The sequence below is a fragment of the Xiphophorus maculatus genome, chromosome 14, assembly GCF_002775205.1.
Source record: "Xiphophorus maculatus strain JP 163 A chromosome 14, X_maculatus-5.0-male, whole genome shotgun sequence".
NCBI lineage: Eukaryota > Metazoa > Chordata > Actinopteri > Cyprinodontiformes > Poeciliidae > Xiphophorus > Xiphophorus maculatus.
Genome location: NC_036456.1, coordinates 9957402 through 9980388, shown reverse-complemented (window position 1 = coordinate 9980388; position 22987 = coordinate 9957402). Strand labels below are relative to the sequence as shown.

The window sequence follows — 22987 nt, the reverse complement described above, 5'->3', positions numbered from 1 at the left end:
AATTTTAATTCGCAGGCACTGCTGTGATTTGTTTAGAAATATATTAAGACTTGCGTTGAAAAAAAACGAGAGAAACAGAAAGAAATCTAAAACGACAATTTGGGTTTAAAGAGATGCACTGCTTCTGTGCAGACCCAACTTTCTGTTAGAGTTGCAGCAGAAGAGCACCTCTGCTGCTGGGAGGACTGCAGACCTCCAAGCGTCCAGCAGCTCCAGCAGCAGATAAAACCTACAAATATGGAGATATACGAACGTTTTCGACCTCATTATTTTCATGCACGTACAACTAGGATATTTATGTCTGAAAACATTAACAGTAGGCTAATTACACACTTTATCAGTGCAGCCTAAATAGTCGCTGTGGACGTTTAAATGATAGTTTGGTTTAATCAATAACGTCTCCGTCGTTCAGATTTCTTTAAATAACATGCATCCAACTTTAAAGCAAGAAACGTTTGTGGCCCAGAAACACTCTGCAGACTAAAATTCGTCTCCTTGAATTTATTAACGAGCGAAAAATGAACACATCAGCGTTACATCAACAGAAACTGAAGGGGGGAAAAAACCCCCCAAAACAAACAAACAAACAAAAAACATGCAATCAAATTGTATTTCTGTGACTTTTTACTAAAGGACACCAACATAAAAATGGATTCAGATCCACACCCTCCTGCAGGAGGTCACCACAGGACAGGCAGCTCTTAAAACACACACACACACACACACACACACACACACACACACACACACACACACACACACACACACACACACACACACACACACACACACACACACACACACACACACCCACACACACACACACACACACACACACACACACAGAAACCCGGTGAGTGTATTTTTTATTGTTATTTAAAAAGAAATATAAATAGCCTGGAATATGTGTATTTCTGTTAGAGTTCAGTAAAATAACATACACTGTATAATTAGCGATTTTTAAATCGATAAAATTAAAACTAAATTATTCGAGAAATATATTTTAGTTTGTTGTCTTGTAAAACTTTAGTGAAACATGAAGCAATTTTAGACAGCAGTGCATTTTCAGAGTTCCATACATGCAAATTCCTGTTTAAAGGCAGGAGTAAATATTTATCTTAAAACATGAACTAACTTTGATGACCGAATATCAACCGAAGACGCTTTTTTAAAAACATATTTCACGTGTGCTGAGGCTCCTTTCTTTTTTTTTTTTTAAATTGATGCTGTGAAAATTCAAATCAGCATAAAGACCTTAGACGTCGCCCCTGCGGCTGTGTGTTTATTGCAGATTTCCTAAACGGAGAAAGTCAATATGTCGGCTCATCATGATGCTGCTGCGGCGCGGCGATGCTGCAGAAACAGCCGATTTAAAGGAACAGGTTGCTGAAATCAATCGCGCAATGATGAACGCGTAATAGACAAAAATAAGAAATGGAAACACACACACACACACACACACCCATACACACACACATACAAAACAAAAATAAAATAAAAAGGTACATGAGAAAAATGATCACAGGCCTTGATTTAAATGAAAATAGAAATAAAAATCGACCTTTAAAACTCTATCAGCTACAGCGAAACTAAAAGAAAAAGGATCCAAATGTTCTTTCCGTGGTGTTTATCGTGTCTGTGTGATTAAGAAGCACGTAAAATGTTGAAATGATAAATGTTTATATTGCATATATTGTTACGCCTATCATCTATGTATTTGTATTTGTTTTTATTTATCGGGGCCGCCTGGGCGATAACACCGTGTTACGGTAACATCAGATGTGCATTGCGGTTTGTGATTCAGCCTCCAGCATCCGAACCGCACCGCGTTACCTTATTAATGGAAACAAGCAGGTAGAAATCAGGCATGAGGGCCGGTTCCACCGTCCAGTTGCTGTTCAGAGGTTGGGGTTGTGTTTGTGAATCAGAATTGATCAGAATTGCTTCGGGTTTGTTTCCTTTTTTTTCTTTCTTTCTTTTTTTTTTCCTTTTTTCTTTTTTTTTTTTTGAGAGCGACCGGGGTCACAGAGAGGTCAGCAGGTCTCCCTACACAGCCGCTGCTCTGCGTCCTAGAAAAGCGCTGCACGGTTTGAAATGCTGCTTCAGTTTGAGGCAGAGAAAGCAAAACAAATCCCGCATTTCCTTCCTATTTGCGGGCGTTGATGTCTTTTTGTGGAAACATTCGCTGTCCTGAGACACTGTGAGGCAAAAAAAAATATATATGCAATGTTGGCATTTAATTTGTATTTCTGCAGATTAAAGCAACACGCGGAGTCGATAGCAGCTTAAATAGCTGCGATTTATTATTTCTTTTTAACTAAGTGTGGGGGGGGAATGTATCCGAATAACGAGCCAAAAATGTCTGAACTTTTCATCAGCACGTCTACAAATGACGATCGAACAAGCGGAGATGAAACTTTACCTTAAGCTTCACAAAATCCACCCATTCCTCCAAATGAATGAATAAATAAATAAATAAACAAATAAATGTTTGCAGGTATTTTGGGCCTTTTTGCTCCTCGGATTAAAGGTTGCTTTCCGTCAGAAACACTCGCTCCGCGTGCAGCTGCTTCTGTTTCATGTTTAATTCAGCGCTCTTCATATTTTATTGGACTGCATATTTTATGAATGAACAAAGAGGAGGTTTTTTTTTTCTCCACCGCTGCTGCTGCTGCTGAGAGTCCAAGCGCTGTGATGAACAGGAACATTCACAAATAAATAAGTCCATCTAAAGAAATATATATAAAAAGAACAAGCAAATAGATAATATGTGTCTATATTTATTGATTTTCAAATAAATATCAATAATAAATTATTAATGATAAAACCTGCACAATTTAATTGTTTGCCAGAAAGGCAATTGTCATTTTAACACGATTATTTTATTTTCTCTATTTATTTATTTGTGTATTTATTTATTTTTTTTCCATTTCAGATCAGGGTGGAACAAAAATGTCCGTCAATTGAATCAAATAATTAAATATAAATCTAAATAACATAAAATAAAATAAAATAAAATAAAAATAAACCAAACACCAAGGACATGACGTCATCATGTAACTCACGCACAATCCGTTGAGTAATAATAATAATAACAATAATAATAATAATAACAATAATAATACGCCTGTTTACAGCAGATAAAACAGTAAACAATCAGAGTGAAGCTCAGAAACCGGCCGCTTTGTTCGGCTCTGGTTCACTGCTGCAGCGTTTAGCAAGAGAAACTCTCAACCAATCAGATCTCAGCTTGCCTGTAGTAGCTATATGACCACATTTATTTATTTATTTATTTATTCCATTCATTGTACCAACTAAAGCACAACACAGAAAAAAATACGTAAACACACACACACACACACACACACACACACATATATATATATATATATATATATATATATATATATATTTTTTTTAATGCAGCTGTGTACGAAACGCACTCCAGTGTTTAGCTTGCTGAATAGTTCGTGTCAGGCTGTGTTACAGTCAAAGTCTTTATAATTACGTTCTTTAAAATCAAGACAAATCACGGAACATAAATTCACGCGGTGTCTCCGTGAGGCATGCACGAGACGTGGGTGTCCACTACTCGTGACAAATGTTATTAAATCTAAAACAAACTTGGATTTTTATTTAAAAAAAAAAAAAAAAAAAAAAAAAAAAAAAAAAGCTTTCGGGTAAGTAGTCGAAGGGCTTTAGGGCAATTCAGTCCCGGATGTAAAACCTACGTGCCAATATGACACTCTGCCAATAAAACATGGAACACGGTAATGAAGACAAAATAAGTACGACACGGTTCGTTTGTGTATATATATATATATATATATATATATATATATATACAAATCAGCCGCCCATTCATGCTTTTGTGAGCCCTGAAGCCATATGCCTTTATGTGTATGCTCATAAATATTACATCAGTGTGGCACCGTATATGGGCCTGAGTCACACCAGCCTAGCAGGCGTTTGTATTTCTGTTTCCTGAAACCACCGAGCTGTTGCTCAGTTGGTTTGTGTTCCCGGCTATAATAATAATAATAATAATAATAATAATAAGACACTAGCAGCTTATGATTTCATCGTCATAAACCACGTTGCGCGGAAATACACCGACTCTTTGTTGTTTTTCCAACACCTGCACAGACGCCAAAGGCACCATCCGGGAGATCGTCCTGCCTAAGGGCCTGGACCTGGACCGGCCCAAACGCACTCGGACCTCCTTCACGGCCGAGCAGCTGTACCGCCTGGAGCTGGAGTTCCAGCGGTGCCAGTACGTGGTGGGCCGTGAGCGCACGGAGCTGGCCCGGCAGCTGAACCTCTCCGAAACCCAGGTAGGAAGAGCGAAGAGCGCCGGCTTCCTGGCTCCGAGCTCTGCCGAAAGTTCGACACGGTTCGTTTAAAATGGCCACGACGTCAAAACGAAGAGCTGTTTTACTCGGTTAGAAACTATTAATGTTAATCTGACGCGATGAGTGTGTGGGTAGGTTACAGGTGCGTTTGATTGGTAAACACTGAACTATGAAGGTTCACAGGTGTGTGCGGAGTCTTTGATGTGCTGCTCAGCCAATCAGAGATGGAGAAAAAGAGAGAGAGGTGGGGTGGTGGGGCTTTGATGCTCCGCCCACAGCTGCTTCTTATAGTTAGCTTGAAAACAGCCAAATTTAGGGCGAGAAAGATATGAAATTCAAACAAGGTTGGGCCTGGGAAGATTTTAAACACACAGAGCAAAAAAGGGAATGGGACAATTAAAAAAAGATACATTACTGTAAAATTACTCATAACTGGCCTAAATGAAATATTTTTTTTATCTCCGCATATGTTCAGACAGGACGGAGTTAAGCGCACTGTCTCCATGGACACCTTGGCGATTAGACAGTAAATACCTATTCAGCACTATCAGCATTACAATGGAGGCTTTTACCATGGAGGACATGGACGAGTTATTGCGTCTTATGTCTCTGGACAAAGTAAAACAAACCCTCATACATATAAATGTTCTTTATAAATGCTCTTATGTTTGGAATGAGCCATGGATTTAAAAAAAGAGCAGCAACAAAAACAAAACATTGTTCAGTCTTAAAAACACTGTAAAACGAAGGTGTAAAATTAACCCAGAAGACAAATCTGCTGAACGTCAACAATCAAACTAAAGTCGATTTAGCTTTTTAAAAATGTGGTTGAACGTTTTATTTCTATAAATGTTGATAGGGACGAAGCTGAGTTTGACTGCGCTGAAGCTGTGATGTATGCGATTTAATTTGAATCTGTCCGCACAACATGACGGGATTGACTTGATTGTGCATTTATGTATACAAATTGGACCTGTTTGACTTGTAAATTGCTTTCAAATGAGATTTATTTTGAATTGACACCGTATGATTAAACTGAATTGAACATAATATCGACCAAAAGCATGCGGGGCCAACAGAGAGGGATGGGGGGGGGGGGGCATTCAAAATGGCCAGCAATAGAAAATTGTCAAGAGTCTGATATGCATATTAGGAATATAAACTCAAGAAAGCAGAGGAGGCACATTAATGAGTTTAGATTGCAGCTATTTATTAAGTTAAGGTGGCTCTCTGCCTAGGGCGCCACTGTGTTTGGGGATGGCGCTGAGATATAAAAAAAATAAAGATGACATTTATCAGAGGCACCCTGAGAAGGTTTTCTGCCCCATAATGACAAATTCACTCAGTTAAGAGGGCTGAGGATCTGTGTTGTGCACAGTATAAGTACTGCAGGGAAATATATCTGTGCACTTGGCTTTTAAAGCTAACGTTTATATATTTCTCAAATTTCCAAAGCAGCTCTGAATTAAACAGTTTTCTGGACTAAATGTCGTCATAAACCATTCAAATCGTACATGTATGTGAATTCATATCCCTATTCCTGAGGTCAAAACCTGGACTGAGCTTTTCCACTCTGATCACAGATTCATTGAAGCCCCGTTTGGGTTGGCAAAAACTATAAATGCATGTATTTAAAAAAAAACAAACAAAGTTTTCTTGGGAAGGGGCCTCACTGAATGTTAGTCACATTTTAGAGTTACATTTTACAACTTATATTATCACGAGAGACATGTTATCACGGGCTGAACTGTTATTTTTATAGCTAAAGTTTAGTTTTCGTCACGTTGTCTTTTTCAAAAGTTAACATTTGAGCCAAATTATACTAGAAGAAGCTAGAAGCCACTGCTGAGCCTTTCACCCATTAGACCAGGGTGTCGGTAACGACAGCATTTTTATGAAAATGCGCCGCAGCTGCAGAAGGAACACAGCTGCTGATGTGACGTTTCAAAGCCAAACAACATGTAGTGAAGCAGAAGAGGGAAAGGGCTTCAAATGTGTTTCATTTCAGTTTCAGCGAGTAGTGGCAGTGTCCAGGCCCTTTTTCTTATTCTTCACTCTACTATCAGCATGTTACAAAAAAAAAAAAAAAAAAAATTGAAAAAAAGACTTGTTGCTGCTGAAAAGCACGCAGGAACTTCACGCACCACCACTTGTGGCAGTAAGACCGCCGTCACATGCAGAAACAACAACAACAGACTTTGTCGTGCATGGAAAGAAGGTGTGTGTGTGGGGGTGTGTGTGGGGGTGTGGGAGCCTAGGGCAGCCGCTGAGGCCCTCATTAGTGGTGACTCCGGGGGTGTTAATGTGAAGGCCTCAGCTTCCTGCTGCTGCGGAGGAGGAAGAGGAGGAAGAAGAGGAGGAGGAGGAGGAGGAGGAGAAAGGCTGAATGAATGAAACTTTCTCCAAAATGCCTCCAATGGCCTTCAAGTGCGAACAAACTCTAAATCATTAAAAAGCACCAGTGCGCCATAACATTTATTACCTGCCTTGAAGCACCTTTTAGGAAGGATGGAAAAGGCTTTTAGTTGGCATCAAGAGCATTTCTGCTCTCTCATTATGACGCACCGCAGTTTGGGAAGGTTTTTAAGCAAATGGTTCATCCGCTTAAGGCTAATCATGCAAAAGAGGAAGAAAGAGCTTTTAAAGTTACATCTATCTATCTATCTATCTATCTATCTATCTATCTATCTATCTATCTATCTATCTATCTATCTATCTATCTATCTATCTATCTATCTATCTATCTATCTATCTATCTATCTATCTATCTATCTATCTATCTATCTATCTATCTATCTATCTATCTATCTATCTATCTATCTATCTATCTATCTATCTACCTATCTATCTAATGTATTAATAACCATATTTTAAATATAAACGTGCTTTTCCTGACTCAGCAGTCTGTGATCACTGTGCTCCAAATGCATGAAAAACAAAACAAACAAAAAATAACTCAATATGTAAAATGAATGACTTTAACGCTTCTTTATAAACCAAATTACAAGTTTTGAGTTTTTTTCTTAACTCTTTTTTTGGAATAACTTATTCACATTTAGGGTTAAATGAGAAATTTTGACCTGACTTCTGAGTTTGGATCTTTATTTTTTGAAATGTTCTGAACTTTTTATTGTGGATTTTTGGATGCAGGTGGCCGTCTCCTGTAATCTCTTCATGAGCAAACCTTCTCTATTTTTCTTGGTTCCTTCATGTTTTCCTTCCAAGCAGTTGGAGCATCTTGTTACCATCGGGCCTTTCCTTCGTCTAACATTCTTCCTCTGTTGCTTGAAAACATAAATGCTCTTCCAAGAACATTTATTTCAGCAGTTTAATATCTATTTATAACAATTACGTATACATTTTTTGTTGTTGTAATGAATGCCATCATTAACTTCAATCCTCACCATAGCCAACAGATATTCAGCAATTTAAACAAATAATAAAAAAATAAAAATTAAGGTTCTCCCAAAATACTCAGTGGGAAACATTTGGCACCGATAGCCAAAATTATACAAAACTTTATATAAATGTGTCCAGGCAGCCACGAAGTTTATTCTTTTACACTAAAACCTAATACGCTTTGTTATTTAACATCAAAATGACAATAATAAAAAAATATAAAATAGTTTTATTGCCTCTGATTTTACATCAATTAGTTCCTTTGATCCAGTTTTCAGCACTCAGGCTTTAGAAATAAACTTAGAAACATTCCCGAACAGAATAGCAGATAAAAAAAGAAAAACAAAACTGACAGAAAAAATAAGATATTTTTTTTTTAAAGACGCGCGAATCCACGTGACTTCTCTGAATATTGCAACCCAAGGCCGCGTCCTGTGCGTCATTTTTTGTAGCTTTTGCGCGTTTTGCACTGCATTAAGAAGCGAACCGGAACACATTCAGCACCAGCTCAATTCTAAACGAGCAAAAATACTTTATTTATAAAAGCAAGCAAAAACGTAAGCAAATTTTGCAAATATTTTTCCACATATCAAAAAGTGACTCACCGCAAATCAGTGCAGGATTAAAAAAAAAAAGGACAAATGAATGACAGAATGCAGACAAAAAAAATCTGTCAAAACTTTAAAAATTACACTCAATCTTACATTCCATAACGTATTAAACTTTCGATTACTTCTCGTATTTTCCTTTATATTTTTATTAATCGTAGCAGTTTTGTTATTTTCAAAGTAAAAGCTGGCGTTTGGAAACGTTTCTGCTTTAAAGTAAGTGTTTGCGTGTGTGTGGTCATAAAGCGGCGACCTGGCGCAAGTAGAGAAAAAAAAGTTTTCTACGAAACAACAGAAAAATTCTCTCTATATATATTTTTCAAATGTTCACATAACTTTATTCAAGAAATATATATTTTATGTGATTATTTGTGAAACAAGAATTAACAGAAGGCCTTTTGGTCGTTAGAACTTAATCATTCAAGTCTTTATATTATTCTTTTTTACTACATTATTTTTCTCTCTTATTCCAGAGTTACTAGAAATAAACTTTTTTTCCCCTTTTGAGGCATTTTTAGCTTTGAGGTCGCATTTATTCCTTATAATTAAAATGATTTATTTTTTTGTGTCAACTTTTGATCATTTTTCTACAGAACGGCAGCTCATTAATATCGTTTCAGATTAGCATTATGACTCCAGCTTCTGTCTGGAAAAAACCCACTGATTTCTTTGTTTTTAAATTCATTTTTAAACACGCCACTTTAATTGTGAAGACTTAGCGCCGCGCGGACACAGGAAGTGGGGCAAGCCCCGGCCTGCACGCGGGAGTAAAAGCCTGCGTCGCGGCGTCATGTTGGACCGGCCCGGAGCTCTCCCTTCGTCCCGGCAGGTGGCTCCCCGCTCCAGGGTAACACAGCCGGGCGGAGGAGGGGAGCTGCGGACACACAGCCACAGAGTCTGCAGCTCGGTCACCGCGTTGCCGTTTCCCTGAGAAACGAGCCCAGATCGCTGCTCTTATTGTGAAGGCCTGTCTCCAGCAGCTTCAGAGGAGTAGCGGGGGTCAAGTCGTATTTTTCGGGGTCATCTCAAGAGGTTCTTAAAGTTTCCTCTGAAGATGTGAATTAAAACATACTGTTCTTTACTTTGAATGCTCCTCAACTTTGAGGAAAAAGCTTGGGGTTTTTTTTTTTTGGGGTTTCCTGATGTTCATGCAGTTCCTTGCAGAAGTTTTCACCACTCTTGTGCTGTTTTTTTTTTTTAACTTTACATTTGATCAATGTTGCATTACTAAATCAACAGAGTCCAGCTTAGTTTAGTTTAATTTCAGCACACACCCTGTGAAGACCTAAGAGTTCTGTTAGAGAGGAGCTGCAGTTGAGCCACAACTCGGGTGGGAAATTAAAACAAACGGTTGTGCTCTCCACAAATCAGGCCTTTCAGCAAGAGTGGCGAGACAAAAACAACGTTAAAAAGTCAGAACAAGTTCTGTTTAAACAAGTTGTGGAGGGGACACAATTAACGTGCCGCACTTTTTCTTGTTAAAGCTTTAAAAAAAAGAAAACGTGTATCATTTTCCATCCAGATCATTTTTATATACCACTTTATATTGGTCTATCACATAAAAATCCAAATGAAATGGAGTAAAGTTGTGGTTGTAACACGACATATGGAATAGTTCAAGGGCCTGCAGGTCGTCGGTCTGTTTGAACTGAGAAAAGCCATTGAATTAATTGTCTGCCGGAGGGAACGTCTGAACAGCCTTCATCCTGCAGAAAGCCGCAGCCGCCGCGCTCGTTGAATCATCTTTAATGTTTAATGTAAAGCTGACGGAGCAAACCTGGGAACGATTGTGTTTCTCTTTCCTCTTTTGACGGCTTTCAAGGAGGGACTTTCATCCGACACATTTCTGCTGTTGTGAAGACGTCTGTGCTGCGCTGGCGCTCAGTGAGGTCAAACTTGTCTTAAATGCAGCCAGTGGATATAAATGCAGCCGGTGGGTAGCCTTTGTTAGCTCACAGAGCTACTGAAATCACCCAACAAAAAAAGCCTGACAAAGGAACATTTAGCTGAACCTGAATGTGGTTAACCAAGCTTCCCAGTCCGTGGTAAAGTTTTCTTTTTTTAATAACATTTACATAACCGCTGTATCTTAAACGTAAATCTTTTACAGCTAAAACTGTATTTTGTGTGATTTATAGGAAAGTAAAAACAGGAGAAGTTTTAAAGTTAATCGAGAGTCGTGGTAGCTCTGCAGAGATCAGCAACTCGAGTGGGAGACTTTGAGTCTCTTGTGAAATGTGGTGGTGGCAGCGTCATGCTGCGGGGATATATTTGTTTGGAGGTTGCAGAAGACTTGAGTCTGAAGCTGAAACCAGAAAACAAGGAGGGATTTTCACAGGCAGGCAGAGCTTCAGGTGGAAGAGTTTAGAGCAAAACAAATTCCTGCGCTATACTGGACTAGTCAAAGTCTGGACATAAATCCAAGAAAGAATCTTTGGCAGGATCTGGAAACGGATGTTCGGATTGCTCTCTGTCCGGCCCCGCCAAGCTAACATTGGAAAATGTGGCTCTGGGAAATTTTTATGTCAGATGAAAAACATTTGAAAACCTCGTATTTCATTTAATCCGTTTCCACGTCACAGCTTTGCATTACTTTGTGTCGGACCAGAACATCAAATCCCAACAGAGTACACCAAAGTTTATGGTTCCAACGTGGCAAAATGAGAAAACGCTTAAGAGCCGTGAACAGTGTGCGAGGCGGTGCGAATAAAAGAGCCGCAGAGCCAGAAATCCTTTCTAGGACAAGCCTAGAAATGAAAACGCTGCCGTTTGACCTTTGTGGAATGAAATCTCAGTGTTCTGCAGCCCAAAGAGCTCGAGGTCGGCGCCGCCTCATCTCTAAAGCTTTGTGAGCTGGTTTTGGCTGTGTTGAAGAGTTATTTTAAAAACACACACCCACACACACACGCACACACACCCACCCCCACGCACACACACACGCCCCCACACACACCCACATCCACTTATCCAAACAAAACTAGCTGTATAAGCTAAAATCTATGATGCCACTTTGTCCAGGATATGTTTTTGTTGTCCATCCATATAATTATCCTTTCTAGCCACAACTGCAGGTATCACAAACAATAAGTCAGCCAGACAACATCTCTGTTATTATCAACCCAATCACTCATGTACATCCCAAAAAAATCTGATTTGACTTTTATATGATCTATTAGGAAGTTTATCTCCTTTCCTAAAAAGGAGGGATCATTTAGAAGATTTCCCTCCAGTCCTACCATAAGAACAAGCTGTGGTATTTTCTCCAGCCTTTGCGTTTTGTGAGCCTTTACCCTTTCTGAGAAAATACCGCCAGGCTACGAGCCTCAGGGTTTATAAGCCCTCTAAATTTAACAGACCCTCCTATGATCTGCGCATGAGCTGCATAAGATTTTCTCAGAACGGCCCCAGCATTTCTAGGAGAACTGATTAGTCAGAGCCTTTTATCTGTCCTGGTAGCGAACAGAACCGGATCTGTAGCAGGTGGGCGGGTTACAGGGTTATAATGATATGTCAGTGTTGTTGGTCTTAAAGGTAGTTTTGTCAAATGGGGTAGAAATATGTGAAAACTGATTTTACAGGCCAATGGTAGTAGAACAGGAGTGAATCCAGTCTTATAAATACTATTACATGGATTAATTAGAGTCTAAATACAATCTGCTGTATTTAGACGCTAATTTAGCAGGATATTAATTGGACTGCATTACAAAGTGAAAGCAAACCTTTTTCACAGTTCAAGTAGTCACAGAAATCTGAGAAAGTAATAAATTGGACAACCAATCCAGATCATACTGAAGACTAAACGTTACATTTTTAGATTGCTAGAAGACGTCTTGTGCTGTTTCCTTTTGCGTGTAGTGAAATCTAAAACGTCTCCAGAAAAATTACCCTTTTCCCAGTTCAAAAGTCCAAAATACATCTACGTTTAATTTACTCAGCATATCAGTTTCTGTTATGTGGTTAGTTTATTGTAAAACGGCAATATCAGTTGGATATCTCATCAGCATAAGCGTTAAAACCAGTAAATGTTTCAGCGATAATAATAACATTGCTGCCAGCAAAATTTGATTGCCTGGCCGTGTAGGTATGATGACATTAAAGTTAATCTATCTAACGACTGATTTATCGTATCATTTATCGTGATAAATGTCTTACCACGATAAGAATTTTGATTCACTGTTGTAACGATACATTTCAATTAATCAGCCCAAACTTGTCCATACTGTCAAGTTTGTTAACTTGAATATTTTCTCTCTTGTTTGTTCAGTAAGAGCATCAACAAAATATTGAAAGCGTGATTGAATGCAGTTAGTGTTTTCAGCTGAGTGATACTTTTTTATGTGACTGGTGTCCAAAGGAAACATGTTACAAATGGAAATGTTATTCAAGAGCAGTATTTGTTCAGTCACAGCTTTACAGTTACATAAAAAAGGGAATAAAAAGGGAATAGCTTTATATATATATATATATTTATATATATATATATATATATGTATAAATACCGCCCACCTTTGCCTGGAAGTGGAATAAACTCTGCAAACCCAAATCCAAACCTCCCGGAGGTCGAACTCATAGCTTTGAGGGGCTCACTTATTAGTTACAAAGATTTATTAATTTTTACACATTAATATCACCAATAATTCTTTCATTTATACAATATACTATTAGCTACAAAGATTTATTCACAGTATCACAGCCGTCTCCGTGTTCTGCAACACGACGCCCAAGGGAAGATGAGATATGTGTCTTCTAAGTGTGAAAGGCCTCATTGTGAGCATTGTCCACCATGTCAGCCCAGACAGACGATGTCTGGCCACTTGTCTGGCGCACAGGGGACCCAACAGCGGTGCAAAGGCGCGCAGATGTGGGGGGCAGGCGGCTGCACAGAGCGGGGACTGTCCGCTGACACTTGGAGAGGAGAAAGAAACAGGAAGGGAGTGTGTCAGACAGACGGACGGAGAGACGGAGGGACACTCGGTGCCTTTGTGCGTTTGGTCGCTGGACGTGACGCCGCGCGGCATTGTGTGCGGAAACAGGAACTTTGGACTGACTCGATGATGGTCAGAAACAAACCTCAGAGGCGCTGATTATCTAATCAGTTGATTAGATAATCAGAGAAAACATAATAGCAATTAAGTCGTAGCCGAGTCCGTCCTTAATGACTGAGTCGCCTGGCTTCATCAGCCTCTCTTAAAGGAGCCAGGGTGGTGTAATTTTCCACGCATATGGAACAACGTGTAATCTTTCTTCTGATGTGGAAATAAGGAATCAGTAAAATTAGATACGGGGGTTTACACACACACACACACACACACACACCCCTACACACACACACACACACACACACACACACCCACACACACACACACCTCCACACACACCCCCACAACCCCCCCCACAAACGTCCACCCCCAGGTACACCCCAAAGTCTGACCTCATGTTTTGTGGGTGAACGGAAACACCTGCAGAGGAATTTACAAAACACAATTCAGGTGATCTAGCGGTGATTAATGATTTCTGCAGTCAGCTCAGCAGACAGTATTTTATTTTGAAATATTGAGGAGGCTTGACTGTGCAGGCCTTTCAGCTCCATCTGACCGGACTGCCGCTGCAAACACGTTGTTTACTTTTCTGGACGTGGAGCTCACAGCTAAATATAATGACTCTCCCGCAGCTCTCAGAAATCTTTAGGCTTGACTGAAATTTGAACTCGACGTTGTTCAGTCAATCTAATCTTGGCTCATGTTGCACAGCAATCAAATTAATAATTTTTTCTCAAGTCTGGAAATTTGTTCCTGTGCTCTGTGCCTGGCATAGCTACCCTTTTTCTTTTCTTATTTTATTTTTTTAAACATTTTTGTATATAATCTACATAATAAGAGCAAATACACAGTGTTTATTGACATAGTTAGACCCAAATGTATTGATAACTTTAGCTGATTTCAGTTTGAAGTAATCTTTTAATTTCACTCATATTTTTCTAATATTAATGTTTTGGAGTCCAGATGAAAGATGATTTTCTAACTTCAAAGACTTGAAGCTAAAGATTAATTGTCAGAATTCCAGTGGAAATATGCAGTTTGTCAGAATTATGAGACAGTTTTAAAGATTTGTTTTCTCAGAAGTATAAATAGTTTGTGCAATGTAATTGTTAAAACCTAAATAAAGACAGAGAAAGTTTTCTATTTAAAAAAAAAAATTATCGCTTAGTGCAATTACATAAGCTTTTAGGTAAGCTAATGGGGCCTTTGAAAGACAATGGACATTATTTTTTTATTCAAGATATTCATTTGTTGCGGCCTTCTAATTTCCAAATCCAACAATTTCCAATAAAGGCCGTGGATGGCAACTGGTAATTTGATTCTTGCACGCACTTGTTTGAAAAAATACATATACTTTATTTATTGCAAAAACATAAACTTAGTTGAAAACGAAAGTTAACTTAATCTGACGTTTCAAGTTCAAAAAGTGGTAAAAAAACAAACAAATCATTTTACAAAAACATCCCACCATCACACCGGACATTTGCCAAACAGAAGGACATCCTCCCACGGTGGGTTCTCACTTAAATTAATGGGAGGGTCTAAAAGTTATCAAAGTAATTTAAACAATTCCAAATGTATTTTAAAAAATGGTTACAGATTTTGGCTATAAGCTAACTGAAGTATATTTTAACGGCCCAAAGAAAAACTACATCGACAGAATGTACGATTTACAGAAATTCAACAGAAACGGCCACAACGATATTCATCTTTTTTTGTCTGAAATGCTTTTTGCTAAAAGCTCATTCTCATTGTCTCATTTTAAAACACACAGAGTTGTTGTAGTTTGAAAAACTACACATTTTTGATATCTGTGATGGTAGGGCGTAAGGTACAGTTGGTTAGCAGGTAGAAATTACTTACTAAGTTTTATGGTTTCTTCAATATGCCACTTTCTGCTTGAGTTCTCCAACATTTCTTAATCTCTTTTTCCCCTCTCTTAACTTTCATGTTTAGAGGGAGAGTAGACCTTCACTCAGCCTGGTTTGTCCTGGCTTTGAATGGTATGTCCTCCTGTCTTTCCCATTTTGAAGAATAATGGGCCTCTTTGTGGAGGTACAATATATTTGAACTTGACGGAAGTAAAACGTTAAAAATAATTTCCCCTCCATAATGAGTCTGTAATGAATCCCAGTCCTTTGGTAAAACAAATAAACGCAGAAGCATCACGACTATCACAAATAATCATTCTCAGATCTAAAACACAAGAACACAGCGTGCTGTTATTCGACGCTTCTTTGTTTTTACTTTTCCCACAGAGTCAAACAAATTTCCTAAAAAGATGAAAATCTGAGATTGGGGGACTGATGACGTGTGGGGCTGCGTTTCCTGCATTTTCCCTGGAAATGGAAACGACTGCAGGGCGACGTGAAAGTAAATCTCATTGGACGGCATCCAGATGCTTAACTGTGTTTTTGGCAAATGAGCGGGCTGGCACCGAGGGGCCTGAGCCACGTGGGGAGTGGACAATCCACAGAGAGTGGGACATGGGAGGAGCAGAAAGACGAGGAAAGAGGGATGAGAAAAGAGAGAAGGTGAAAGAGAGAGAGAGAGAGAGATGGGCTTCATAACACTCCCAAGTGCTTTTGCACTAAGGAGGATTAGTCAGCCATATCTACCAGCCATTCAGTAAGACGGGGTTAACCCCCAGCTGAACCATGACCGGAGCAGCTCTGAGGTCTGGAGGTCAGTGAGAGCGCGATGACGCCGGCGACAGCGATGACATAGTAAAAATATATATATGTAGACATTATTTTAAGTTGACGTCAGGCTGGAGAAAACAAATACGTATCAGCTCAGGAAAGAGGAACGTTGATGTCCGTCAAAGACAGACGTGTTTACAGGAAGCAGCGCCGAGGTGACGGCGAGCCTCACAAGCAGCTGACGTCAAAGCCAGCGGAGCGCAGTTTTGTAATCACAGCGCTGATGTAATACCGTAGATTCACATTCCAAGATTCCACAAACAAGATCACACAGCACTCGGTCATTCCCTTCTGATATTATGATGGGCTGCAACAAATTTGGCCCAACAATGGCAGAAATCCCAAATGCACTCCAATATGATGAGATTTAAATCCCGGTTTAAACTCCAAGAAACAAACTGTGAGATAACTAATGATCCAAGTCGCTTCACAATGCAGTCAGGGAGGAAGAAAATATCGCAAAGGTAGAAAGTACGTGAACAGCGTTCAGTCAAATTACATTTAATTTCATTGATACGGCGCCAAATATCACCAAGTATTATCTCAAGTAATTTTACAAGACAGAACAGATTTATATCCAAGATTATAGATCTAAATTTGATTCAGTCCAGGCTGATTTAATCCAGTAAAATTGTAGTTTTCAGATTAAAGTGCGTTCAATCCAGTGCCATATTTCCATTGATTGCATCTCCTTGCAGTTTTCACACCGCTTGAACTTTTTCACATTAAAACCACAAACTTTGATGTAGTTCAGTAGGATTTTATGTGATCAAATAGTTCAAAGTCAGTCAAACTGGCTTGATGGAGAGTTATTTTCAAGTCACGCAGTATATGGATTTAGTTCAGGACTGTGACCGTATGCTCTGATCTAAACCTCTGGCTGAATGTTTAGGGTCCTTGTCCAGGTAGGAGGTGAACCTCCGTCCCACCCCCACGTCGTTTTCAGCCTCTTCTTTCAGGACGGACATGCGCTTGGCTCCATCCGTCTTGTTCATGAGGGGGCGATAGTCCAAGGCAAAAACTTCAGCCTTGCTCGTGTCCTACCAGAGCATCTTCTTCCACGGGTTCTCATACGTCTTTCTTTCAACGGTGGTTTTCTTCTTCTGGTTATTTTCTAGTAGATTTATAGACTGCAGCAATTATTGTTTTGTATATTTTATACAAAATATACGAATATATGCAAAAAAGAGATTTTATCTCAAGGGACTTGCTGTTAAAATAAGGTTTAACCCTTCCAGACTGAACTGAGCAAATTTGCAGTACCGTAATTCCGCCACAGTTTGCGCTATCTGAAAAATTTCTACAGTTTCTGAAAGGGGAGACGTTGCGCTTTCAGGCCAATATTGGGTTCTTACGGTAATTTCATCCCCGCCGTAACAGGAAGTGAAATTAATCTGAGGGGCGCTCTTCTAATAGATGCTAAACTGTGAAAATAACTTGCTGAACTTGTGTTTGTGTATATTGAAAGCTCCAGTTGTTGTGGATAACTGGGCAAAATATATTTACTCATTTAAAGAACTGCTTACAATTAAAATAAGGAAAAATATCCAGTCAGCGATTTTAAACTCGGGCCATAAAGGGCAAAAAAAAGGAACAAAAAACAAAACAAATTGTCCTCTCTCTCTCTGATTAATGCTTTCCTCGGTCTAGTTTGTGAGTTTTGATAAGAGGCCATGTTTTGATAGATTTTCAGTTGTGTCACCTTTTTTTCCTTTTTGTGCTCTTGATTTTATTGAGGATTGTCAGACAAAAAAGCTGGAAATAAAATTTGCTTTACCGTAATGCAAATTTACAGTACTTAAATTTTTTTCAGGTTTTTCTTTGTGAAACACTTCAAAATCAAATTTTTTATTCTTTTTCATCACGCACTGCCCTGTGCAAAAATGTCTATGGCATAAAATTTACAACAATGTGTTGCTTCACCATCACAAAATACAAAAAGTTTAGTGGTGTCTTACACTGTAAGATATTGTCAAATGCCAGGCGGTGAAACATTTTCACCCTGATCCAGAGCAGCAGCAGTAGAGATGGACAACTCCTCACCAATTTATAAAAAGGTCTTTAACTGTTCCTGATCTCATTAATGAGGACCAAGAACCCTTTTTTTGTTTCCCTTCCCTGATATCTGTGTCCTCCGGTTGGGCACGTCCTGTTCCAAAGCTCTTGTTGTGCCTGGTACGGTGTTCTTGGAAAAAGCGTTTTTCATTGCGCATGCCCGTCACATGGCTGGGATCAGCGGGCCTGAGCGGGGTCACGGCGAGAGCAACGAGCTGCTGCAGGGGTCATTAAAAGTGTGAAAGAGTCACCCGGCGTCCTCATCAAAGCCCGCACCGACAGAGCGCTTTATTTCACCGCAGGGTTTTTTAACACTCGGATCCTTCAGTTAATAATATTTTCCATCAGCGCCGCTTTACGACGAGGCGCTGGGAGGGGAAACGTTTTCCCTGCCCCATTGTTTTCCCCGCTGCTTGTCTCTGGTTCGGTTCTGTGTTTTTCCAGGGCTAAGCAGGGTTTATAGGTGAGTTATCAAATGGCCACTTGATCTGCAGTCTTGGTCTTGATCTGGCTTAACCTTTCTACCTCTGGCCCAGTTCACCAATGAGTTCACAACTGGCTCAATTGGCCGGCGCGTAAATACGTCCTTCGTCCCATGAACTTGAATGTGCCGTATGCTGCCTCCACTAAACCTGCATCTGGTTCACAGGTTGAACTTCAAAAGTTATTGCAACGTCAGCAGGTAAAATGTTTTATCCATAATGTCAGATGCAATATTTGGTTGCATTTTGAAAATCTGGGCCTGTCGCAATGAGCAATGAATCGATTAATCGCATGATAAATAATTTGATTTCCATTTACACGATTTATTGTTTTTCTCTTTCTACCAAAAAACTGGGTGACAGAAGTCTCCAGTCTGGTGGGTTGGTCTCAACCAGCGCATTTTTGAGGGACAATTTTGTGTACAGAAACTTCATAATACATTTTATTTATTGATTTGTTTATTTATTTTGAATATTTAAAATCCCTTATACGCCAAATGTTAAATCTTCATTAGAATTAAACATTTATTGATCTTTGAGAATGTGCTCTCGCATTATTATGCCGTTGCTATTATATTACCTGAAAATGGTCCAAAAAAACAACAATATTATCGTTTATCACAATAACTTCTCGGACGATTTATCATTCAGCAGATTTGGGTCAGCTCATGTAGGACAAAAAAAGACAGAGGCCAGTGAAAAACAGGGTTTGAGTTACAACCAATATTATCCAGAATTATTATTGCAATAGTTTGTTGTGGTAAAATCAAACATGCCTAGTCTGGTCCCTATCATTTAATGCTTTAACGTTTTTTTTCTCCATTTTGTTTCTTCCTCTGTCTGTCAAAAGGAGATTGTAGTGGCATACGTTGCACTAACACAGCTAATGTTTTGCGCAGATGGTACCTATTCCTTGTTTTTTGTGTGTTTTGTTTTGTTTTTAAAGTAAAGCAGTACATTTAGGGGAACCCTTATAAAGATTTAGGTTTTTTTTATTTGGGAGCAGCAGGGGTTTGTCTAATGGCTAAATACAGATTTAGGTTAATCCTTAAAAATGCAGCTGTTTTCTCATTGCACCTGCTCCCAAAGAGACGGCTCCCGAATCCCAAAAAATACAGGAAACCACACCCTGCTGTTTCATCCAAGTAACATACTGTATATATGACCTAAAAACATAACAATGCAGATCTTTGGCAAAAACAAACAAACAAAAAAAAAACTGTCAGTAGATTTAACTTGGCGTAATGTTTATTTTAGCACGTTGCTCCCTCGGGTGTCCCCGCCGCGCTCGCCGTTGGTTGGCGCCCTCGCCGTAGTGCGAGCGGAGAAGGCCAGAGGGTGAAGCCCGGGGCAAACGCAGGTCACGCCAGATCCAGATCTCCCTCGGTAATCTCTGCCCCAGCTCTGAACTCTGGATCCCATTAACTGGGATTTATGTGTAATAGTGTAGTTGTACCAAAGGCAGTATTGCTTTCTTTTCTGCTCATCATTTCCATCCGTGTAATAAAATCCCTGTAAAACACCATCAAGCTTTTTTTTTTTTATTCCCCTGATCTTTTTTTCCCCCCTCATTTGGTAAGAGGCAGGAGGGCTGCAATGTGAGCAGAGGTCTGAGCCACGCCCTCCACGCAGGGATAAAGGAAAGGGATTGGCTGAGAGTTTTATCTGCTGTCAAAGCCTTTTATGGGATGTGGGTGTTCTGGAAAGAGTTGGCACATGAGGGGAATTCACTTTAAGATCTAAAGATGCAAATGTAGGAGTTAAAAAAAAAAGATACCCAGCATGAGAAAAGGTTTTGTCCCACCTTGGGTGCCTCCTTTCTCCTCTGTTTCTCTCTGGGTTGTGCAGTAAGACCCACTGTTTCTGGTGCTCTTCCCCTGAGCTGTGGGATCTTCTCCGATCCCATTATTTGCGCCGAGGTCTGTAGTCAAACCCATGAGCTCACTTGACCTAACTTTCTGCTGAGCCTGCCTTCGCGGTGCGGTGATACGATAGTTTACACCTGCCAGCTTGATTACCAACCACACCATCGATCTCTAACTTTGTCCTTCGGCATTTTACTGACCAGCTGGTTCCAATGCTGCAAGAAATAAAGGTATAAAGATAAAGAAATAAAGATGGGAAGCGACTCGTTGTCCGAGAAGAAAAAAAAAAATTAAAGCAATAAAATGAGTTGTGAGGCACTGTTGCACTTGTTAGATTGGATCAGTTGTACCAACTAAAACCCACCGACTTTAATCCAAAGCTCCAATCCTTTTAGCCAGCATAGCTACTAATTACAGCAGATTGTCTCTCCTGCTTCATCCCTCTGAGTGATCTAATTCTGTACAGGCGCCGGTAAAACTTGGAGGTTACGATCTTCCTTGTACACAATCTTGTTTTTGTTTTTAATCCTTACATCTAACCTAATAGTAGCTACCTGTCTATCAACATTTAAAACTGAGATTATAAGACAGTGAGGAGGGAAGTAAGCTCTGTGCTAAAGTTGAGACTCTTATTTTGAAGCGATTGTGGGAGTACTTCCTGCTTTGTGTTGACATATGTCAATATTAAAGAAAATAGATACTCTGTAGAGAAAGAAAATAGAGAGGAAGACAAGATACAAACTATTTTTGACCAATTATTGTAGCCGTTAGCTGCTAATGATGCTAACTTAGCATTTGCACTGGGTCTAGCTAACTACATTAAGTGTACTCAGGCTGGCTTTGGTTATACTCAAAGAAAGCTCTAGCAATTGTTAAAAGATAAACACAAGTTAACTGAGTTAATATTTAAACAATAAACCAGGAGGAAATGCTATTGACCTCCTTTTATTGTGTGCCTTATACGTCTAAAGTAGGAAACTTGGATCTGGGAATTACATCAAACCCAACTTGATATGGCTAAAAACAAGTTGGATTTACTAGTTGATACGCTACATAGTCAAGCTAGCTACCGTTAGCTTGATTATGTAGCGTACCAACTGTTAGCTACTGCTGTTAAATCACTTGGAGCACTGTTAGCACCATGTAGCCCAGTGTATTTCTTTTCTTTTAAATGTTTATCATTTTCCAAAAAAATAACAAGCTACATAATAGATGGGGTTCTCAGCATATTTCTTTGCAAACTCTTTTCAAAATTTTGTATAAAAGGAAGTTCTTTAATATAAAACTGTGCTTGTGAAGGATTTGAAAAGTCGAAAGTGCAAAAATGTACATTTCATCTAAAGGTTAGTGACCATCTTTCAGTTTAACGGTATGGAAATCTGACTTCCAGCAACTTGGAAATATCAGCTACTGAAACGTATATTTATTTACTCTGTATCCTTCAACTAATCATAAAGTATCAATAAATGACTATGTGTGATTTTAAAGTGGCGACAGACTGGCGACCTGTCCTGGGTGACCCCGCCTCCCGCCCGGAGCGTTAGCTGGAGATAGACACCAGCACCTCCTGACCCCACTGGGGACAAAGGTGTTAGAAAATGGATGGATGGATTTTAAAATTATTTCTTATTTTCTTTTTTGTTTGATTTTGCGACACAAACAAAAAATGATTGACAAAGTTCTTCTGTTGTACTATTGTTTCCAAATTGCCATCATATTTTTTAAACTTGGTACTTATAGATGAGATTGTTATCATAGAGAGCTTTAGAAGTGCTGACAATACTAAGAGATTTTTTCACTGTTACTGTAAATTTTCTAAAGAAAAAAACAAACATCTTTACAGATGAGGATGAGTAGAAAAATGGCTTCCGTACTTTGCGCTCTAGTTTCTCTCTGTAAGTTGCATAACACAATTTGAGTCCTTAGAAGCTAAAGTGCTTTCAGCAGTAATATGAAGTATTTTATTAAATACATATGAGAACGACTGGTACAAAGTCTGCAGGGAACACAAGAGTTTGCTGTATCTTGGTCAGCAGTGGATACATTATTCATGCGTGTGATTCCTCTCAAGCCACCGAGGGTTTGGGCTCTTCGTCCGGCGACCTCCCGTGACCCGACGGTGCCCTCCACTCTTCAACACACACTCTGCAAGTCGTCCACATGCTATAAACCTACGCTGGGCTCCATCAATTAAACATGAAGGACGAGGACAGGTGGAGTTCACTGAGCTTTGAAGCCACATACTGCTGGTGCATCAGGACATAGACGTCTTTGGTTTTGTGTTGCATTTTTTAAAAATGTATTTCTATCAAATGGAGATCTTTGGTATTGGTGTGGGGGTGTGCATTCATCGTGATATGTTTCTTATCGTGATCATTTGATTTATCGTTCTCTGCTTTTTTTTTTTTAAAAACTGTCCACATTGTTACTTTTATTTTTTACTAGTTTCTCCACTGTTGGTTTAATGAAAGCGTCAATAGCTATC

General features: G+C 39.3%; 1 protein-coding gene across 1 annotated transcript in view; it reads left to right on the top strand.

The window, feature by feature from the left end:
• The window catches only part of vax2 (ventral anterior homeobox 2), a 30500-nt gene that overhangs the window by 1239 nt on the left and 6274 nt on the right, over window positions 1–22987 (top strand). Inside the window, exon 2 of the mRNA XM_005807233.2 lies at window positions 4147–4334. Within this exon, the coding sequence (XP_005807290.2) occupies window positions 4147–4334 (188 nt within the window). The remainder of the gene's footprint in view (window positions 1–4146; window positions 4335–22987) is intronic.